We start from the raw sequence: 23391 nt of genomic DNA, 5'->3' as shown, positions 1-23391 counted from the left end.
TTCTTTTTTTCAGCCTTTCTTTTTTTTTTTTTTTTTTTTTTTTTTTTTTTTTTTTTTTTTTTTTTTTTTTTTTTGTTTTTTTTTTTTTTGTCTTTTTGTGTCTGCTTTTTTTTTTTTTTTTTTTTTTTTTTTTTTTTTTTTTTTTTTTTTCTTTTTTTTTTTTTTTTTTTTTTTTTTTTTTTTTTTTTTTTTTTTTTTTTTTTTTTTTTTTTTTTTTTTTTTTTTTTTTTTTTTTTTTTTTTTTTTTTTTTTTTTTTTTCTTTGTTTTTTTTCTTTTTTTTCTCTGCCCTTCCTCTTCTTCTGCTCTTCTCAGGAATTCTAACCCAAAAGAAAAGATGTAGAAATACTGACATCAAGAATTTGCCAATGATGGGTACCTGGGTGGCTCAGTTGGTTGGGCATCCAACTCTTGATTTCGGCTCAGGTCATGATCTCAGGGTCATGAGACTAAGCCCCAGATCAGGTTCCACACTCAGCAGAAAATCTGCTTGAGATTCCCTCCCTCTTCCTTTGCTCCTCCCCCTGTGCGTGTGAGCTCTCTCTCCAAAACAAATCAATAAATCTTAAAAAAAAAAGAACAGATTTTGCCAATGAAACTCCCCTAGCCAGTTAAGCCTGGAATCAAGGAGGCCTTACCCATACCCAAGGAGCTTCTAGTCTACTTTTAATTGTCCTGCCCTTAACCCTTAGATATAGGCAGAGAGCTAAAGATTAAAAGATATTTGAGAAAACATCCAATATGAAAAACAGAAGACCAAAGAAACTTAAATACTATTCAAGGAAAAGAAAACTAACAAAAACAAAATCATCATTAATAGCCTCAAAGTAAGAAAACAAAATATTCATTAAATAAAGAGCTCTTAGAAACTAAAATGTGAAAGAAAAAAAAAAAGAAACTAAAATGTGATAATAAAAATTCAAAACCTGAACAAAGATAAAATTCAGAAACTCTCCTAACAATAAATCAAAAGGTCCATTAAAACAGAAAACCAGAGAAGAATAAGAAAATTTAAGGTTCATAAAAAGGAAAATACCAAAGAAAGGAGGAAACAAAAATTTTCAAAATAATGTCCCAGAATCAAAGGCCATGAATGAAAAGATCCACCAAGTACCTAGCACAGTGACTGAAAACAGACCCACAACAAGAAATATGCATGTGAAAAAGAGATCATCATACAAGCTTCCAGAGGAAGAGAAAAAGGGGTTTTGCTATTAACAACCTAAATGACACAGGTTATCTCAAAAGCTATGATAAAAGCCCAGATGATGCGGGAGCACTGCCTTCAAAACTGTAAATAAAAACCACTTCAATCTGGGAGTGCCTGGTTGACTCAATCAGTAGAGCACGTAGCTCTTGATCTCCAGGTCATGAGTTCAAGCCCTACACTGGGTATAGAGCTTACTTAAAAAGGGGTAAGAAAGAAAAAAGATTTTAATCTGGAATTCTACACCCAGTTATACTATCAATCAGTTAAGAGGACAGAACATAATTTAAAGGTATGTAAGGTCATAAAAATTCCATCTGCCATGAACCCATCCTCAGAAAGTTACTAAAGGAAATGCTTCACTAACAAGGGCATAAACCAAGAAAACCAAAGGCACAGGAGCCAGGGAAGAGGTGATCCAAGGGACTTTCTAGGGTGCCAGGAAATCAAGAGAATGAGCTGTTAACAAGATCTAAAGAATAATCAGTACAGAATAGAACATTCAGAAATTCTGGGAAAGACTTTTTCAAAAAGCTAAGAATATCTAAATTTGATCAGATTATAGGAAATTTACAGAGATAATGTCAAGTCTAGAGTTGAATTCCTGATAAATAATCAAAAAACTCAGCATCTGAATAAGCATTAACTCAAAGAAAAGCTAATAATGTATAATAATTATTAGCAGTATAGTAATTATTAGGCACTTCATAGGTTCAGTAACGAACTTGGTTTACATAGTCATAAAGTAAACCATGATACAGAGCTAACCAAAATTATGATATAACCATAATGGAGGGGCGCCTGGGTGGCTCAGTGGGTTAAAGCCTCTGCCTTCAGCTCGGGTCATGATCTCAGGGTCCTGGGATTGAGCCCCGCGTCGGGCTCTCTGCTCAGCGGGAAGCCTGCTTCCCTTCCTCTCTCTCTGCTGCCTCTCTGCCTGCTTGTGATCTCTGTCAAATGAATAAATAAAATCATAGAAAAAAAATAACCATAATGGAATATGAAGGCATGGAAAAAGAGTGCATATGCATGGTAGAGGAAGAGGAGGTGAGAGCCAAATGTTCAAATTCCCAAGTGGAAATATGGCTAGAACTAAAAATAAGTCAGTAAGTTGTAAGTGTCCTAGTAATAAGGTGGAGAGCAAGCAACGAGGAACACAACCGTTCCTCTTTGTAAGTTTATAGGAATTATCTGACGCCAAATCAAGACCTTAAAATTGTATTTCTGGGGGCACCTGGATGGCACAGTCAGTTAGGCATCCGACTCTTGATTTCAGCCCAGGTCATGATCTCAGGGTCGTGGGGTCAAGTCCTGCATCAGGCTCAGGATTCTCTCTCTCTCTCTCTCCCTCTGCCCCTCCACATACCCCACTTGCGTGCATTCCCTATCTAAAAAATGAATAAATGAACGAATAAATAAATAAATAAATAAATAAATAATTCTCTTTCTGGCTATCAGAGAAGAGCAAATGAGATGTAAGGGTAATCAAGTGTTTTGTTAGGTTTATCTATTCTCTGACATATAAACCCCCTAAGAACACACAGAGCTGTACACCTTATGTGTTTAGGAGAGAGAGGGAAGGTACTGATGGCAGCCTGTCCCAAGATAAGTACAGAAATCCAAGGAAGTTTAAAAAAAATCACTATTACATGGGTGCCTGGGTGGCTCAGTGGGTTAAGGCCTCTGCCTTCAGCTCAGGTCATGATCTCAGGGTCCTGGGATCAAGCCCCACATCGGGCTCTCTGCTCAGCGGGGAGCCTGCTTCCTCCTCTCTGCCTGCCTCTCTGCCTACTTGTGATCTCTGTCTATCAAATAAATAAATCTTTTTCTAAAATAAATAAATAAATATAAGTAAATAAATAAAAATCACTATTACAACTCCTGAGACCAATACCGACTATTAACTAAAATTTAAATTAAAAAAAAAAAAACTACATAGACCAGCTTTCTAGGATTGCTAGGCAATGTGAAATTTTAAAATGCTGTGCCTTATTAACAGATACTAAAGATTAATGAAGGAGGAAGAGCTGGCTTGGGGGGAAAAAAAAACAACCCTATGAATTAATAAATGTGGAAATGAAACCACCAAATTAATCTGCTAATTTTGCTTCCCTAATAAAATCTCTAGAATCTATGCATTCAGGACTCAGTTTCAAACTGTTTACCCTAAAAGAAACAAACCAAATCACATACCGTTCTCCTTCTGACATTTTCAAGGACTACAAGGTGAGAGGCTCACGCTACTATATGACAGCTTACCTGCAGAATTCTATCCTGGGAAGCTGGTGTGCGAGGTGTTCTAAGAGCAATGCTGTTGTTGGTGACATTGTACTCGGACAACAGAGTACTGGAGGCAGAGTTCGTTATGCCAGATTCCTCAGCAGTCTGACGTGCAATTTCACTTGCTTGGCCTACTTTCACAACCTCCTGGAGTTCTGCATCTGAAATCTAAAAAGACACAGTTATCACCCATGCAGCAATATTTTAGCCAGAGAATAACACAGCTTAAAACTCCCACGTTCCAAAAAGATTAACTGCTGAAGCTATGTGATGAGTACACAGGGGTACTACCTTCTTCACTAATTGTCGATTTGAAAATTTCTATGATAAAGTTTTTAAAAATCTTCCCTATATAATACAGGAGAAAATTCCATATACGATATACTATCAAGCTGCAAAGTTTTATATTTCCATAACGAAATTCTTTCAAAACAACTAACATACTAATAAACCAAGAATGTAAAAGATTCATGTTTGTATAAAACTATCAGAGGGAGGGGCAGAATGAAAGCCAATTAAAATAAAAGAGTCTGGGACACCTGGGTGGCTCAGTCAGTAAAGCGGGTGCCTGGGTCCTGGGATCGAGCCCCACATCAGGGTCCTTGCTCAGCAGGGAGCCTGCTTCTCTCTCACTGCCTGCCGCTTCCCCTGCTTGTGCCTGCTCTCTCCCCAACCCACTGTGTGTCAAATAAATAAAATCTTAAAAAAAAAAAATCAGAGTCCCCAGAGACACAAGATCCCAGAGAAAAATCTAAAAGCGTTATCTTAGTAATTTTACAAAAATAAACATCCTAAGGAGAGCTAAGAAAAAAAGTTATAGGCAAACTCTTAGATTAAAAAGTATCACTAGTTGGAATGGCAGCATCTGAGAAACTTACGTCAGTCACGTTTATACCCACAAATTTCACGTAGATGCAGCCAGCACATCATCTGGAGAAAGCTCTTCCATCCCCTTAGCTCCATCCCTCTGCTCCATTAAACCACCCAATTCTACGGTGCTGTACAGCTCAAAATAAAACAAGAGCTTATTCAAAACTCCCATAGTTTTGATCAACTATAATTAAGTCAAAGGAAAAGAGCCTGGATAAGCTGAATGAGGGTATGTTTCTTTCTCTCTTCTCCACAGTGTTTTTTCAGTGTTGTCCCAAAAAGAAAAGTGTGACACAATAAAACACTCCCTAAAAGAAAGCACCCTAGGCATGCCTGGGTGGCTACATGGTTAAGGACCTGACTCTTAATCTCAGCTCAGCTCTTCATCTAAGTGCCGTTGAGTTCAAGCCCAGTACTGGAGCCTATCTTTAAAAAAGGGGCGGGGGAGGTGCTTGAGTGCCACAATTGGTTAAGCCTCCAACTCTTGGTTTCAGTTCAGGTCATGATCTCAGGGTTGTGAGAAAGAGCCCCATATTGGCCTCTGTGCTCAGTAGAGTCCGCCTGCCCCTCTACCTCCCACTTTGCCCCTCCCCCAACTCATGCTCATGCGTGCACATGCCTTCTTTCTCTCTCAAATAAATAAAATCTTTAAAAAAGAAAGCAGCCTGGGGCGCCTGGGTGGCTCAGTGGGTTAAGCCTCTGCCTTCGGCTCAGGTCATGATCTCAGGGTCCTGGGATCGAGCCCCGCATTGGACTCTCTGCTCGGCAGGGAGCCTGCTCCCCCCTCTCTCTCTGCCTCTCTGCCTACTTGTGGTCTCTGTCAAATAAATAAATAAAATCTTTTAAAAAAGAAAAAAAGAAAGCAGCCTAAAGTCCACAAAGCCAAATATCACCTTTACACTAGTGAGCTACAATAAGAGGCCAGGAGCGCTAACCTCTTTGCAAATTGTTAAGACAATTACTTACTAAACCATCACAAGAACAGTTTAAGGCCTGATACAACAATTTGTACAGAAAAACTGTTACTTATTTATCATGCTATATCACAATGACTTATATATGTGGTTCACCTCTTACACTTAAGGGCACTCAACACCTAGGAAAAACCTGGCACATAAATCCTCATACATTTACTAAATAAATAATAAAGATATGAGTTCACCCAATGAAAAACTGCTTTAACAGATTACCTGAGGGGCAGGAAGTACTAGTTTGCTTCTCTTTTTAGTAAATTCAGAAACACCACTAGTCTGAAGAATGGCTGATGGTAAATCAGATTCTTTTTTCCTTTTCAAATGTTGCTTGTCTTTTTTTCTGTCTCTTCCTTCTTTTTCACTGTCATGAATCAAAGTAGGTAAGAGATTTTATAAAGTTACATATAATCAGTAACAGCAAAAGCTATATAAATACTCATACACTTATTGAACAAATTATTGAACCAAATAATCCCATTCCTAAGAAAGTCACAGATAAAAAGACAAAATCCAAATACATTAAGCTGTGCCCTATACCATCACTTACCCACTGTACTCAAGAGGAATGTGACTTACAATTGAAACACAATTAAGAAAATAAGACATAGTACTAAGTAAATTAGGTACCAAACATTAAGCCTATACAAGACTATGATGATAAGCAAAATGTTATGTATAATTTCAAAACAAAAACAAAACTACTCTTACATCATGATAATACTCTTATAAAAGTACGTGTGTGCGCATACAAAAATAAAGGTTACAAGCATACAAAATGGGAATTAATTATATGAACAGGATGGGATTAAAACACTGAATTTTTAAATTTCTCTTTAAAACTGTTCTTTGGGGCACCTGGGTGGTACAGTGAGTGAGCATCTGACTCTTGATTTCGGCTCAGGTCACGATCTCAGGGTTACAGGATCAAGCCCCGTGGAGGGCTCCACTCACTAGGAAGTCTGCTTGTCCCTCTCCCTTGGTTCCTGCTCTCACTCTCTCTCTCAAATAAACAAAATCTTTAAAGATCTGTTCTTCGGGATGCCTTGGTGGCTCAGTGGATTAAAGCCTCTGCCTTCAGCTCAGGTCATGATTCCAGGGTCCTGGGATCAAGCCCCGCATTGGGCTCTCTGCTTAGCAGGGAGCCTGCTTCTCCCTCTCTCTCTGCGTGACTCTCTGCCTACTTGTGACCCCTGTCTGTCAAACAAATAAATAAATAAAGATCTGTTCTTCAATTGTTTGTTAGGATTCTTTCTTTTTCATTATGATTCTAATTCACAAAAATTTTTTAAAGGATATTTAAGCCCTGACAATTGGATACAAACACCAGGCTCGAGGCCACCTTTGAAAGCTCTAAGAATGCCCCTTCCCAGTCAGCATGGTAGCCTGTTCCAGATGATCTGTTCCCACTTCAACCTCTTCATTTGCACAGGATACCTAAAACAACGTCTTAATGTGGGAAATAAATATAATGGAGTACATCCAAGAAAATCCTGTTTTACAGTGCCTGATATCTGTCATTTAGTACCAATTCATGTCAACAAAAATGGAAGGTCAGTGAGGTAGTAGAAAACTAAAACTCTCTGACAATCAGAAAAGCTTCTCCCTATAATATTCAGATGCAAGAATGGAGAAACCCTAAAAATCCCTAAAAATGGGCAAAATCCTGAGGGGTAGGAAAAGAATAAATGAAACAAGATGGGATCGGGAGGGAGACAAACCATAAGAAATTCTTAATCTCACAAAACAAGCTGAGGGTTGCTGGGGGGTCGGGGGGTCGGGAGAGGGTGGTAGGGTTATGGACATTGGGGAGAGTATGTGCTATGGTGAGTGCCATGAAGTGTGTAAACCTGGCAATTCACAGACCTGTACCCCTGGGGCTAAAAATACATTATATGTTTATAAAAAAATACGTTTTTTTTTTAAAATGGGCAAAATCCTCTGCACCCTTAGACAATTTATAAATATACTTATCCCCATTAGTTAAAAAGATTTAGGTATGCATCACTAACTTTCTTCTTTTAATTCTAAGAAAAACAAGTCAGAATTTTCACTAGAAAAGACAAAAAGAACCAGACTAGACTTTGACAGATTCCTCAGGCCATTAGTAAAATAACTAACCCGTTCACAAATGTACATAAACGTTAAGATGGTGACTCAGTGAGCAGACAGTACACTAAGAGCCAAATGCTGACATTTCAAGAGAGCCAAAGAGCCTTCTGCGCCAAAAACATGACAGCAAGGGTCACTGGTTTTCTCAGAAAGGTGAACACGGTAAATAAATAAAAACACTATGTAGGCCACATTGTCCTGAACCATAAAAATCTGGCTCTGACAAGGACAATGCATGGCCCTCTGTAAAATTCCTACTATACTTTTTCATTTTCAAAATCAGAAAGGCAACTTACGATCTTAGTTCCCCATCAAGATCCTGTTGTCTTAATTTTCTAAAATCTGCATCAAGAGCCTGGTAGTTTTCCTCAGAAGTATCATAAAAACCAAGAGCAGGCTTTTTTTCAAATGGAATTTCAGCATTATAATCAACTCCTCTCTTCTTTTTTCTCTTCTTCTGAATTTCTATGCCAGCTGCTCGAAGTTCTCTTCTCTTCTGGAGGGCTGCAAGACGCCTAAAGAAAAAGACAAGATTACTTTGAAAATCACATACCATGGGGAAGGGATGAATCATCCTAAGAAAACTATCTGGTTATTTGGGGAAGAAATATTTATTTAAATCCTCATCTCACACCATTCACCAAAACACTGAAGACTGGAATTCCCCTTTTGATTTAAAGGTTACACACACAAACAAAAAGAAAGCAAAAAGAGAAACCAGAAGGAACTACAAGTAAATATGCGTGTCTGATCTCTGGACAGGAATGCATTCACCTGATATAAATTAAATAAAGGGCAAAGATAAAGATCAACACCTTTCTATTTTTTTTTTAGATTTTAAGTAATATCTACACCCAACGTGGGGCTTAAACTCACAACCCTGAGATCGAGTTGCATATTCTACCAAATGAGCCAGGCAGCTGCCCCAACAGCTTTGAATTTCGAGTTTTATATCTCTATAGCACTTTTATTTTTAAAGATTTTATTTATTTATTTGACAGAGAGAGAGAAATCAGAAACAGGCAGAGAGGCAGGCAGAGAGAGAGGAGGAAGCAGGCTCCCCGCTGAACAGAGCCCGATGTGGGGCTCAATCCCGGGACCTTGGGATCATGACCTGAGCCGAAGGCAGAGGCTTTAACCCACTGAGCCACCCAGGCGCCCCAGCTCTATTTTTTCTTTAATCATGGAACAAAATTAACAGGAAAATAACAGGAAAAAACATTTGCAATTAGTATAGGCAATGGCTGGGGCGCCTGGGTGGCTCGGTGGGTTAAGCCTCTGCCTTCAGCTCAGATCGTGATCTCAGTGTCCTGGAATCGAGCCCCACATCAGGCTCTCTGCTCAGCAGGGAGCCTGCTCCCTCTTTCTCTCTCTCTCTCTGCCTGCCTCTCTGCCTACTTGTCATCTCTCTCTGTCAAATAAATAAATAAAATCTTTAAATATATATATATGTGTGTGTATATATATGTACAAACAATCGTTAGATATAAAGAATCTACACAGGTTTTTTTTTTTTTTAATGTAGCCTAAGGAGAAAAAAAAGCAGAAGGAAATAAATAGTTCACTAAGGAAAAAGATGTAAATAGCCAAAATGATAAAAGGTATACATAGCTAAGAATCATAAATCAAATCAAGTACCAATTCTGCATATCTCATTAAGTGTTCAGTTCTTTGTTTTAATGGCAAGTATGCAAAAAGTGGACAGTCACCCACCCTGGTAATGGAAAGTAAACTGGTATAGCTTTCCCCAAAGAGAATTTGGAAATACACATTAAAACCCCTAAGTTTCTCACCTTTTTTTTTAACCTAAAAATTTCACTCCTCAGTCTTTAGCCTAAAGAAATAATTATCTGTTTATTAGCTAATAACTGGACACAATCTGAACATCCAATAATAAGAAATTAGTTAAGAGGATTTACTGCGCTCTTTCCTCCACCTTTCTTTGCCACCATAATGGTGCCCATGAATGTCCTGGCAGACTCTCAAGAGCATCAACAATGCTGAAAAGAGAGGCAAATGCCAGATTCTTATTAGGTCGTGCTCCAAAGTCATCGTCCGGTTTCTCACTGCAATGATGAAGCACGGTTACATTGACGAACTTGAAATCACTGATGATTACAGAGCAGGGAAGACTGTTGTGAACCTCACAGGCAGACTGAACAAGTGTGGAGCGATCAGCCCCAGATTTGAGGTACAACTTAAAGATCTAGAAAAATGGCAGAAAAACCTGCTCCCGTCCCGCCAGTTTGGTTTCATTGTACTGACAACCTCAGCTGGCATCATGGACCATGAAGAAGCAAGACGAAAACACACAGGAGGGAAAATCCTGGGATTCTTTTTCGGGATGTAATACATACATGCAAATAAAATGCCTCAATGAACCAAAAAAAAAAAAAAAAGAATTTACTGCATAGCTGTAAGATAGGTTATTATACAGGTATCTGCATAACCTTTAAAAAAACCTATAAATCTACTCTGCCACGGAAAGATGCTCAAGACATACTGGTATGTCAAAAATGTTACCAAGTTCACATATTACAGAGCAACGTGTAAATATTACATGCATATCTATCAGTGAACATACACACATAAGATACAAAACATGTCCACCAAAGTATTAACAGTAATAATCACTAAAAGTTGGAATTTCGGGACGCCTAGGTGGCTCAGTCAGTTAAGCCGCCACCTTCGGCTCAGGTCATGATCCTGGGGTCCTGGGATTGAGTCCCACATCGGGCTCCTTAACCAGCAGGGAGCCTGCTTCTCTCTCTGCCTCTGCGGGCCACTGTGCCTGCTTGTGCTCTCTCTCTGACAAATAAATAAATAAAATCTTCTAAAAATAAATAAATAAATAAAATAAAAGTTGGAATTTCATTTCATCTTTACTTTTTTGTACTTTCCCATGATACTATAATTTCAATGATTTAATGATGAGAAAAGTTATCTACAATTATTAATGGGAGAAATCAGTATGCAGAGCCTCATGCTGGAAGCCGCTCCTATATACTGACAAAAATTAGAAAAAAACGTTTAAAAGTCTTTTGAAAGGAAAAATATTTAAGTCTCTGGAAAGGATCCTAAGGAGATACAGTACATGAAGAAACATTTATTCAAGAAAATCTAAAAGAGGATTTCAACTACCCCCAGGGTGCTATCAGTCTGTACTTTCTAATTGATTAAGTTATTCTTTCCAACTTATCTCTTAACTCAGGAAAAGACCCTGGAAGCAAAGCAACCCCTGATAGGAACAGAAACTACCCCCTCAAGCAATAAGGACTACCCCGAGCCAGCGAGACGCTGCATGATTGACTCTAAGACAGTGACTGACCTGCCCTTTCCTGCAAGCATGCAGGTACCCACTGACCTTTGTTCCAAAAATCCTGGAAATATTTTTGGTACTTTGGAGACAGTCTCTGAGATGCTAGTCCATGGTCTCCCCGGTGGTGGCCTCACTGAAATACTTTCCTTTTTTGTTCCATCACCAGTTGTCTCTGCGTTTGGATTTTGTCACAGCGAGTGGCGGAAACTGGTCAGTTTGAGACCCCCGGAGCTGGGTGCCCTTGCACCCCTGCGCCCCGGCTACCAATCTAGTAAAATTCAGTTTAAAAAAGTGAGAGTCTGTGGTAGCTGAATTAAGACCCACTTTCTCTTCCCTTACCCCCTCTCAGCTCTGGGAGATAGAAATGCTACTCCACGCTGATGCAGCCAAACACACAGGGTTCTCTCCCTACTCCAGTTCCCAATAGGCAGGCTTTCATTCCAGCAGGGACAGAACATCACCAAGTCCTATCCTGCCTCCAAAAACCTGTTGCAGAGGCTAAATTCCAACAAGAGTTACCCAGAACCAGGACGACTTCCTTCTTCTGCCCAGTCAGAGGCTCTATCTTAGGCCACAATGCTCCTAAGAATACTGGTACTCCAGTAAGTGGTCCTTACTCCAGCTTGTGAGATGAGGCTTCCACAGTAGAAGAAGCAAGCCATGGAGACCTGCAGCTGCTGCCCACACCAAGCACCCAGCTCCTACAGTGGGAATGTCACTAAGAGACAAACACACCAGAGCCCAGGGGTAGAACAGAGAACTCCAAATCTCCCCCAAAATAAACTGACTTCATTTGTCAGAGTATGGAGAAAATGTTCATGCCTAAGCGCACCCTCAAAAACAGTGGAACATGTGAGAGGTACTGGGGAGTTTGGTAGATTCACTGAAGATACAGGCTAAACTACAGGCCCACTAGTTTCCCAGAGAGAACCAAGGAAGAGAAAAATGGAAGGGCCTTCCTGGGGTCAGAACAAATACAAACACTGACCTCTGAAACTATCCCTTCAAAGGAGCCCAAATTTAACTGGATCAGTTTGTGGGGAAATTTATGCCCCACGACATTGCTGAAAACAATACAGCAATCAGTGGGCAATTAATAGAGTTTAAAAGATGGGTGTAGCCAAGGAAAAAGATGTCAAAGAAAGTATGGTCAAAACCATATCATCCCTGGGGCACCTGGGTGGCTCAGTGGGTTAAAGCCTCTGCCTTCAGCTCAGATCATGATCCCAGGGTCCTGGGATCAAGCCCCGCATTGGCCTCTCTGCTCGGTGGGGAGCCTGCTTCCTCCTCTCTCTCTCTCTCTGCCTGCCTTTCTGCCTACTTGTGATTTCTGTCAAATAAATAAATAAATAATCTTTAAAAAAAAAAAAAAAGGTATCATCCCAGATGGCTGTGGGCATGCTCAAGACCATACTCCCCATAAGGAGCAACATTAGAGGCTTTACATTTCTGAGGGGAAGGAAGGAAAGACACTTCGCTAAATAAACAAGCAAATAACAGTAAGTTAGGGGTGGGGAGAACACAGTACCCAAAATTGCTACAATATACCAAGTGTCCAGTCCCCAACAAAAAAAATTTGGGACCTGCAAAGAAACAGGAAAGAATGACCCACACACCAGAAAAAAAACTGGTAACAGAAACTGCCAGTGCGAACAACCAAATATCAGATTTAGCAGACAGACATCAACAGACCCATTTAGGTTCAAAAAACAAAAGGAAACTGTGATTTAAAAAAACCAAAGGAAGGAAAGATGAAAATGTTCCATCAAAGAGAAAATCAGTAAAGAGAATTACTTAAAAGAACCAAATACAAAGTGTGGAGTTGAAAAGTATAAAGCTAAAAGGAAAACTTCACGAGAGGGGCAACAGTAGGTGTGAACCAACGAAGAATTAATGAACTTACGGAGAGATGGGCAAAGATTATACAATCCGGAAAAAAAAAAAAAAAAAAACAGAAAAAGAAACAGGAACAGAGGGGCACCTGGGTGGCTCAGTGGTTTAAGCCTCTGCCTTTGGCTCAGGTCATGATCTCAGGGTCCTAGGATCGAGTCCCGCATCGGGCTCTCTGCTCAGCAGGGAGCCTGCTTCCCTCTCTCTCTCTCTGCCTGCCTCTCTGCCTACTTGTCATCTTTCTCTGTCAAATAAATAAATAAAATCTTAAAAAAAAAAAAAAAACAGGAACAGGAACAGAGCCTCACAGAAATATGGAGCATCATTAAGTGCACCAACATATACACAACAGGAATACCAAAAAAGAGAGAGAAAACGAAGAATAAAATATGCAAAAACATAAGGGCTGAAAATTCCCCAAATTTACTGAACCTATACATCCAGAACGATCAGCAAACTCCAACTCAGACAAGCACAAAGGAGAGCAAACAGAAACATCATGCTAAAAATGCTAAAAGCCAAAGATAAGGAGTAAATCTTGAAAGCAGCAAGAGAAAGATGATTTCATGGCTTAAAATGGAACTCCAATAAGATTAACAACTAACTTCTCAACAAAACAGCATATATAATATGACCCGATTTTAGATAAATGTTACTGTGTGTGTATGTACATGTAAATGTAGCTCTGCATTGAAAGAAGGATTGCAAAGATACATTTACAAAGTAATTTTATTCTTTAAATACAGGAAATAAAGACTCCAAATGACATCAGAAAACCTTTACAATATAATGCTAAGTGAATAAAACCAAGCTATCCAGCACCATATCAACCACTCCCCAAAGAGAAAATAGTACAACTCGGGAGAAAAAGTGTATTACTTTCATAATCAATAAAAAGCTTTAAAACAGATCTGTAATTTAGCACTAAAGGAAATAGGCCTGCAATGTATTTTGCATACAAATCAATCTAATCTATTTTAAGATACATGTACAACACAGGTTATTAAGATGTATAAATTCTACAAAAAAATCTACGAGACAGTACAAAATAAATTTCAATCTGCAGGGCGCCTGGGTGGCTCAGTGGGTTAAAGCCTCTGCCTTCAGCTCAGGTCATGATTCCAGGGTCCTGGGATGGAGCCCCACATCGGGCTCTCTGCTCAGCAGGGAGCCTGCTTCCCCCTCTCTCTGTCTGCCTCTCTGCCTACTTGTGATCTCTCTCTCTGTCAAATAAATAAATAAAATATTTAAAAAAAAAATTTTTTTTTCAATCTGCAAAACAGTATTTAAAGCAAGCGTTACCAGTTACACTCAGAGAGAAGTATCCTTGGCCCGATCTACATGGTTAAAAGGCTCAAAATATTCGGTCTCCAAACACCAATGGACAAAAATGAAAACGTGAATTTTTTTCAACCCTACTCACATTACTTTACCTTCAATAGTGTATAAAAGAGAAACATGACTAAAACTGGGCAGAAAACTGAGCATCTCCTCTTTGTTTACTGTTCGAGGCCAGTCATACCCCCTTACGTAACTATTTTGGTCTAGTGACTGGCCAGCTATGCCAACAAGCATCCTCACGCATGAAAGAATCCTCCATCACAGGATCTGGTACCCCAAAGTCATTACCAGGGAAACCATCAACACCATTGCTAGTCATCAAGTCAGGAAGCACTTCCCAGTATGGAGACCAAAAAAGGCAGCTGTGTAGGCTGAGGTTATGCCAATGCCTGAATTCCAAAAGCTAGTAAGCCTTTTTTACAATTAAGATTTTCCCTTTATCCACTTCATCTTGGTTTCTGGGCCATTAGAAATTATGTCAATCATAGATCTAACCAAAAGGAAAAAGGAAGGGGAAAGTGGAGAAAACCTTGAACAGACGGCAATACTTAATTCCACTCACTTTTTAAATGAAAATTTCTATGAGAGCCTGAAATTTGGTTTAAGGCTCATTAACTCCTTCTACATTCAGCCAGGTTTCCTATTTCACAGCCAGTGCCTGCACAATACTAATCAAGAAGATTAAGTGGCAGTCATGCAAAAAGTCACATAGCCTTGTGTATCCTCTAGCCATCTGACTCCAAGATGACTATAACAAATGAAGCTCTCCTATGGTAACAGAACAAATTAACATATCAAGTGACTATCTGGGCATTATCTCTGCCAACATCTTTTACTTCTTACAACATCTTTTTAGTTTTACTTTTACTTTTTACATTTTTCTCTGTATCTACTCTGCAAAAGTTAAGGGGGAAATAAGACTTTTCCAAAAGATAGGGGTGCCTGGCTGGCTCAGCTGGAGGAGCATACAACTCTTGATCTTGGGATTATGGGTTCAAGCCCCATGCTGGGTGTAGAGATTACTAAAAAAATTAACTTCAAAAAACTTTTCCAAAATATAAAGAACTAAAGTATATTACCAAAACTGGAACTGGACAATTCTAATTATTACTTACCCAATGGAGTTGATAAATCACAGTTTTACTGGGCCTAAAAGTACACAGACTAATTGTTCAACTATAGACGGAAACAACCATACCTTGCTTCTTCCAACTGTTTCTCTCTTGCTTTCCTCTTGGCTTTCTTTCCCTGAGTATTTGCCAGGCGGGCTCTAGCTTCAGAAAGCATCTCAAGTTCATCTTCAAAAATAAAGAGAAGAAAAACTAAGTTCTCCAACAAAAGCAAGGTATGTGAGAGACACACTGTACTGCTTAAAAGAAAAACCACAAATGTAATCACTGTATAGCATAGGGCAATGGAAATAGCTTGGGTTTTGAAGTCAGAAAAACCGAAGTTAAAAACTAGGCCCACCACCTGCTAGCTATGTGACCCTGGATAATTTATTTACCCTCCCTGGGCATGTTTATCAACTATTAAAAAAGAATAACAAGGGGCACCTGGGTGGCCCAGTGGGTTAAAGCCTCGGCCTTCCACTCAGGTCATGATCCCAGGGTCCTGGGATGGAGCCCCACATCGGGCTCTCTGCGGAGCAGGGAGCCTGCTTCCCTTCCTCTCTCTCTGCCTGCCTCTCTGCCTACTCTCTGTCAAATAAATAAATAAAATCTTTAAAAATAATAATAATAAAATAACAATTCTTTATAAAAGAGAATAACAATCCCTGTTTCACAGGAATGTTGAGAAGTAAAATATAACAGGTAAAGCATATTTATCATATAATTATATCCTTCATTATCACCAGCCAACTGGCACAGCACCAGTCATGAAAAACTATTGTAAACAACTACTATTTAGGGGCGCCTGGGTGGCTCAGTGGGTTAAAGCTTCTGCCTTCAGCTCAGGTCATGATCCCAGGGTCCTGGGATCAAGCCCCGCATCTGGCTCTCTGCTCAGCAGGGAGCCTGCTTCCTCCTCTCTCTCTGCCTGCCTCTCTGCCTACTTGTGATCTCTGTCTGTCAAATAAATAAATAAATAAAATCATTTAAAAAAAATACTATTTAATTATAAAGAAATTGATAATCTCCATTAGATACACCTTTTTTCCCTTTATTTCTCTTCCAAAACATTTCCATGGCTTCCACAGTAAAACAGATCTCATTACTGATGCCTTAGAGCAATTCCTAAAGAAGGCTGTCCAGTGGACTCACAAGGGAACTTTTAAAAAAACTCGGATTCCAGAATTACCCCTCCACACTCCAGCTTACTGACTCAGGTCTTCTGGGGAGGCCCTCGTACCTGTTTTTTTAAAAGTTCACCAAATGACAAAGATGTAGGTGGAAACCACTACCTTTAAACTTTTAAATTTTAAAATCTCAACAAATACTCACTGAATGCTTCATGACAACCCTGTGGGGTAAGATAACTATTATTCTCTATCTGGCAGGAAAGAGATCAAATCTCACAAAGATTATACAGCTTGACTAAGGTCAAATAGCTAGTAAGTGGCAGATGTTGAGTCTAAAATCCAGTTCCTCTGATTCTTGATCCGATGTCTCAAGAAGGGATCATGAGTTGGCCTCTCAGTACTGCAGAGCTGCCTTTTCACGAAAATTAAATTACCTGCCTGAAGTCAAAAGTAGTTAACAGGATTGGAACCCCAAATCCTGTCTTCTTGTCCCGCCTCTCTTCATGGAATGGGAATGAGAAAACAGAGTCCTCAAGGGCTTACCACTAGCCTTTAGAAAATCTGTCTAGTAGTATTACACTGCTTCATTACATGAATTGAAAAATCAAAAGCTAAAGACATACTGTCCAGAAAGAGCAATTACTCTGTCACAGAAGACTGGACACATTTAGAAAGAGAATAAATACTGCAGACAGAACTGCAGTTCTAAAAAGTCAGAGGAACTTAGAAAGAAACTCAAAGAGTTAAAAAGGGACTGGAGGAATCTATGGTTACCGAAAGAAATAAATTCCTCAGGAGCATACACTCACCCTCATCCATATCAATCGGATCAGGCCTTGCTGGTTTTGTTTCTGGATTTGGATCTATTTCTCCAGGTTTAAGTTTTCGTGGATCATCTGTTGTTTCCTCTTCATTATCTCTCTGTGCAGCTTTATCCCTAGAAAAAGGCGCAGAGAAGTTAGTCACACTATCACACCATACAGTCTTAGAAATACTGGGTTTCCTAGCACTGGCATTCTTTTCTTTCAAAAACCCAACAGATGGGCATTCACAAAATAAAGTGATTCTACTATTGCTTCACCTGAAAGAGATAGTATTAAAACTCTAATTTCAATGAGTGTTTCTACTCACTATGAAATACAATCCAGGCAGCTCCTTAATCACAAATGCAGGAAAGCCATACAAATAAAGAAATTTTTAAGAACCAAGATGTCCTGGTTAACTCTCAGCAATGTGACTATGGGTGATTATTTGCTTTTTTACTACTTCATCCCCAACTTTCTAGAATAAATATATATATTTGTCTAACATGTTTAAATTATTCTTTTAAAAAATATCTAACAAGTGGGGTTCCTGTGTGGCTAAGTGGGTTAAGCCTCTGCCTTCGGCTCAGGTCATGATCTCAGGGTCCTGGGATCGAGCCCCACATCAGACTCTCTGCTCAGCAGGGATCCTGCTTTCCCCTCCCTCTACCTGCCTCTCTGCCTCCTTATGATTTCTCTCTTTTAAAACAAAAAAATAAAACAAAAATAAATAAATACACACACACACATATAACAAGTATATAATTTTAATCAGTCATATGAGACTCAAGAGTATGTAATTCAATAGCTTTAGCTCCTTTGGCTTTACTCAGACAGATATGCAACTAAATGTTTAAAGACAGAACATGCTAAAAGTTTATTCAGACTCATTCAAGAGATACACATCATTTTAATACTGTTTTTGGAAATTGACTTACAAAAGAAACTCGTAATGTTCCAAGCACTGAGCAGCTGTTCTTCCAATGATTGGTGCAATGGTCCTCCACTGAGTTGGCATCAACTTAGCCAAGTGTAAGAGTTTTTCTTCTTCTTCTCTGGACCATTCTGTTTTCTTAATGCTTGGATCCAGCCACTCGTACCTATTAAAGATACCATGTTACACATTAACTGGTCACCTAATGTGAATATCCTATTTACATATTAGATATACTAACCTCTAGTGTCCGGAAAGCACAAGCTCCCAGTCTTCAATTATGAAAGCTGTTCTTTGTTCACAACAGAATGTTCATTATTTGGTTAACTTGACCCCATTCAAAATTCTCTAAGTCACCAAATTCTACTATACTTTAATTATGCAAGATTAGGAGGCACCTGGATGGCTCAGTTATTAAGTATCTGCCTTCAGGTCAGATCATGATCCCAGGGTCCTGGAATCAAGACCCGCATCAGGCTCCCTGCTCAGCAGGAAGCCTGCTTCTCCCTCCCCCACTCCCCTTGCTTGTATTCCCTCTCTCGATGTGTCTCTCTCTGTCAAATAAATAAAATCTTTTAAAAAAAAATTATGCAAGAATAGTAATGCTTGAAAAGGTAACCCAACTGAAACACGATCATACGCCTTCTTTCTCATCAATTATTTTCATTCGTTTTACACTTTTATTAAAGATTCTGAAATTAGACAATAACACCTCACGTTTTTACTGTTTCTAGTTTTCAAAACACTGTCTCATACTTTGATTCAGTTTCCACAACACCTTGGCTTACTTCGAGTATCTGACTTACAGTCACTAAATGCTTTCCAACATCATATGCTTTATGTGGAGTTTTTAAATTTTAGTACAACTATTATGCCATCCTCTATCTTCCCTACCACACCACCCAAACCACCTTTTCCATCCAGTCTACTTAGCTGGCAAACAGGATACAAACCTTACTAAATATTAGGTCAGGAGCTTAGCTCCACTAACAGAAGCAGAAATCAAAACTTCTTCAGGCTGAGGACCATCTTCCTCTTTGGGATCCAATCTCTATGTTCGATCCTTTCTCCCACCCAGGTCCCTAGGAAATTAAATCACTCTTGCACAATCCAAAATATGATCCTAGTACCACATGGGTCAAGGCTGGGGCCAGATGACTCATGCCAAGAGTTTAATGTGCCCACCACCCAGTGATTTAAGAGGGGACACCACAAGTACAATGCTGGGTTAAGTTATATTCTGAGGTAACAAATATACAATATTTCAACTGTTATAAGGGCGCCTGAGTAGCTCAATCGGTTGAGCGTTTGCCTTCAGCTCAGGACCCTAGATCCCAGAGTCCTGGGATCAAACCTCGAACTGGGCTCCCTGCTCAGCAGGGAGTCTTGCCCCTACCCCTCCTCATGCTTGGAGGATGAGCGCGTGCGCGCGCGCGCGCACTCTCTCTCTCTCTGAAATAAATAAATAAATAAAATCTTTTAACAAACAGTATTTCAACTGTATTAATAAGGAAACTCAACTGTGAGCTAGCCTAAAAAATTAACAATTATTTATCATTAACTTCTTTGGCAAAGTAAGTTCTACATCAACTTAAAAACTTTTGGAACGCAATCCACTTAGAAACTGGGGTCCATCTGTACTAAAAGTAAATTTATTTTATGCTTCACAAAACACTTTCAAGCACATTAACTTATTTGAACCTCGTATCTCCATCAGATAAGACCAAGTATTATTACCCCAATTGGGAGAAAACAGGGACAGGAGAGAGGGGACAGAAAAATGGCTTGCCTAAGATCACACAGGAAGCAAGTGACAGCTAAGGCTTAAATCTAAATTCCCATCTCCCACTCCGTACTTTCTGTTCTATCACACTGCCTGCTTTCTTTGGCAAGGTTCAAAGAACTGACATTTTCCTCATCATAATTAAGGTCGCTTTCTGCTTTCCACTCATTAAGTGGTACATACCATCTGGCTTTGCACTGCTTTGCTGATTTTCTATGCAACAGTGAGGCAATCCTAGACCACTGGTTTTTTCCATATTTCATTACCGCTGCTTTCAGAATTTCATCCTAAAAAAATTGTCAAAGAAAAACAATATATTCGATCACAAAATTCCAAGTGATAAAAGACAAAATTTAAATGAACTCTGACAGGATTCCTAGGAAGAAAGAGAAAGTCATAAACACATACACACACACACACTAGGTAGGGGGGAGGAAAAGTACAAAAACTGCGTTTACTATAATAATAAACAACAAACCAGAACTGGCAAAATGCAAAAAATTAAGAAAAAAAAATCCCTCAGCAGGACAGCTATACTTCCTCATACACAAACCCTTCCCCACCCCAATAAACTGGGAGTTCGGCCCAATCTGAGAAAACCTACTTGGCAGTGATTAACAAAAAGTACTCTCCAATGTTTGGCTGTCATCCTCTCAGAAGGATACAGCTCAATCATCTATTCATTCATTCAAAAAACATTCCCTGAACACCTACCTGGTACCAGGTCTTGCATACTTAGCAAGAGAATGAAATGGGCCTCATCCAGGCCTCAAGAAGCTAGTCAAGACTCTAGTGAATCCATTCTCCACTCCAGTTTACAAATATCACTTTCTCCCTAGTCCCACAGCCCCTGCTTCGACTCAAAAATCCACATTTCAGGTCTAACCTAGGAATTAAGTATTTCTTCCCTCTTACACCAATCAGTTCATTCTCCAGGCTCTAGTTACTGTTTCACCAAGGGACCGACCTGATACGGAATTCACGAATTCCAGGGGAGTCCAAGGGTAAGCCATAGATCCCAAGGATAACACAGCAATAGATGAATGCACTTGGGGCATTTTACTTTTAGACTTTCTTCCACACTGAAATTGAGATACATACCTAATACATGAGCCATTCCACCCCATTCCACGCCCGCAGAGCACCCCCCCTACCATCAGAGATTTAAAAAGACTGCAGGGCTTTGGCCACTACACCGGAATCCCACTGTTACTTGATTTTATACATCTGTCTCTCCCCCAGAAGTCATCTCTTCTCAAATTTAAACAGCCTAGTTCTCTCTGTGCAAGTTGTGAGACAAGGTTGTCACAGATTTTATTTGTAACTTTGTTGTAATACTGCTAGACTTAAAACACATCTTCAACTAAGTACATATAGCAGTTATCCACCCTACTAGATTCATTATGCAAACATTTGCCAAACAACCTATTTCATGTTGGTTACAGCTCTGGGTTCTAAGGATTCCAAGACCTGGTCCTCTTGCAGTGCTGTCTGCTGGGAAAAAGCAGTTATCAACTAGCACTTACTGAAAGACTCCTCTGTGCCAGACTGTTCTACATGTTGACTCATTTAATCCTCAAAAGAAGAAGAAGATGATGATTCCCATTAGAAAACTGAGGCTCTGAGAGGTTAAGAAATTTATCAGCATCACACAGGAGAATGTGATGCTTGCAAAAGGGTAAAGCAAGAGGTGCCATGGGACCACTGGGGGTGTAAATTATTTTTACAGAGTGATTGAGCAAAAATTCCAAGAGTTTCTGTTTTGAAAGATGGTCAGGAAGATGTCAAGCAGTAGGAGGACATTCCAAAAAGGTACAAGAAGTAAAAAGGCACTGCGAAAAAGATACAATGTGCTCAAGAAACTGACAAATTCAGTGCACTCTGAACACAAACTGCACCAAAATCTTATTTGTATTTTACTCCTTCACCGCTGCCCTTCAGCCAGCCATTGGCATCATCCACTGCATTTCTGGAAGCAGAGAGACTACCATAGGCAGTTTGTCCTATCTGGCTTCTATCCTGGCTGAGGCGGAGTGACAGGAAGAGACAGGCCTTGGATCTGTGGTGACGACAGACAAGCTATGCCTTGATAACAGATAACAAGAAGGTTGCGCGCATATACGGGCTCTGAACTTGGCACTCCAGCTGCTTCCCCTCTGGAAGGAAGTCAACGAAGAAACAAAGTTGTGGCCATAGCACTTCTCTACATTTGAGTTACCGGAGAGGCACCCAGGCCGGGCTGAGGGAAGGGGGTGTAACAGATTACCAACTCTTACCGATGTTCTGCCCCGCCCCCCTACACTGCGAGTTCCTCCAAGGAGGGGGCGCGTCCTCAATCCAACAAATATTCACTAAGGGCCTAACATGTGCCTCGCACATCGTCAAGTGATTAAATCACAGTCCCTGTCCTTGGGGTGCTCAGATAACGTAGGGCGGGACACCACATTAAGACCCCAGGGTCCGCCCTGCGGTGCCCCGCCCGCCGTGCAGACCCCACAGGGCATCCTCCTCGCCTCCCCGACCTCCGCGCGCGTGCGCAAAAGCTGCCAAAGGGGGCGGAGGGCAGCGGACGGCGGGAAAAGGGGACTTACCTCGGTATTCCTCCACACGCCCCCCTTGATCATAATTCGAGGCATCTTGGCTGCGGGGTGTCTCGGCAAGTGGCCGAGAGGAGCTTCACCAAAGTAGTAACGGCGCTACGGCCACGGGACCTAAAGCTGCCACTTCCTCCAAGCGCGACCTTCTGGTTTGAAGAGATCTGCGCAGGCGCAAGGCTGGGGTGGGGGGTGGGGGAAGCAGAGTAGCAAGTCTCGCGAGAACCCGTTTGCTGAAAGGAATAAGCGCCTCGTTGTTAAAGCTCAGTTCTAGGAAGACTGGCAGAAAACCATCAAACACCTCTAGGTAAAGCGCCTTGCGCCGCGCGCATGCCCAAAACGGGTTGGAGGAAACCACGGCTCTCGCGAGATATCGCCTGCAGTATTCAATAGGAAAGGTTATGGTGGAATTGATCGTGACGTCACCTAGTGGCGAAGAGAGGGAACGTCACGCGTGCGGAATTGGCGCTGTTCCTCTAAGAGCTTTGTTAATTTATTAATGTAGCATTTTATTAGGCATTTAACTAATAGGGATTTGTTCGCAAAAACTCAGGAAAAGGAAAAAGCTTATTTAAGCCTAATTTTTTTAAATCTGTAAAATAGAGGTAATAGTATAGCAACCTCATAGTGTTGTCCCCAGGATTAAATGGGATCATAAACCTATCCCAGTATCTGATACCTAATAACTGCGCCCGAAAGTGGCAGCTGTTGTTACAAGAAGGACAACACCGGATGATCGGTGATTGTCCCAGAAACCTGCAAAAATACCTCGTCAGTGTTTGTCATACATCGCTATTCAGTCTATGCGGATTGATATTAAAGAATTATCATTGACAGGTACTCGTATTAGACAAACTCAGGTTGGAGTCAAATCTTAGCTCTCCCATCAACTTGGGTAACAACCTTGCTGAATCTCAGTATCCTCATCTGAAAAGTGGAGTTAAAGCCTAACTCATAAATTTGGGTGGCAAATTAATTGAAACATACCTAAAGCCCAATGAAGTAGAGATTGTCAAACTGCCATTCTACCTCTCAAGGACTCACTCA

General features: G+C 40.2%; 1 protein-coding gene and 1 pseudogene across 2 annotated transcripts in view; one reads left to right on the top strand and one right to left on the bottom strand.

Moving 5' to 3' along the window:
• CDC5L (cell division cycle 5 like) overlaps window positions 1-22711 on the bottom strand; it is a 49489-nt gene extending 26778 nt beyond the window's left edge. Inside the window, exons 1-8 of the mRNA XM_080806297.1 lie at window positions 22342-22711; window positions 19934-20037; window positions 17972-18133; window positions 17040-17167; window positions 15187-15286; window positions 7735-7953; window positions 5546-5690; window positions 3465-3653 (exon numbers count right to left, since the gene is read on the bottom strand). Coding sequence (XP_080662423.1) covers window positions 3465-3653; window positions 5546-5690; window positions 7735-7953; window positions 15187-15286; window positions 17040-17167; window positions 17972-18133; window positions 19934-20037; window positions 22342-22386 — 1092 coding nt within the window. The 5' untranslated portion in view covers window positions 22387-22711. The remainder of the gene's footprint in view (window positions 1-3464; window positions 3654-5545; window positions 5691-7734; window positions 7954-15186; window positions 15287-17039; window positions 17168-17971; window positions 18134-19933; window positions 20038-22341) is intronic.
• LOC308345109 (small ribosomal subunit protein uS8-like) lies at window positions 9368-9788 on the top strand (annotated as a pseudogene). Its single transcript has one exon. The product of its transcript is annotated as a small ribosomal subunit protein uS8-like (transcript).
• Window positions 22712-23391: the final 680 nt, after the last annotated feature.

Source organism: Martes martes (assembly GCF_963455335.1).
Source record: "Martes martes genome assembly, chromosome: 6".
Lineage (NCBI taxonomy): Eukaryota > Metazoa > Chordata > Mammalia > Carnivora > Mustelidae > Martes > Martes martes.
The sequence above is the reverse complement of the archived record's forward strand: the minus strand, read 5'-3'. Positions and strand labels throughout refer to the sequence as shown.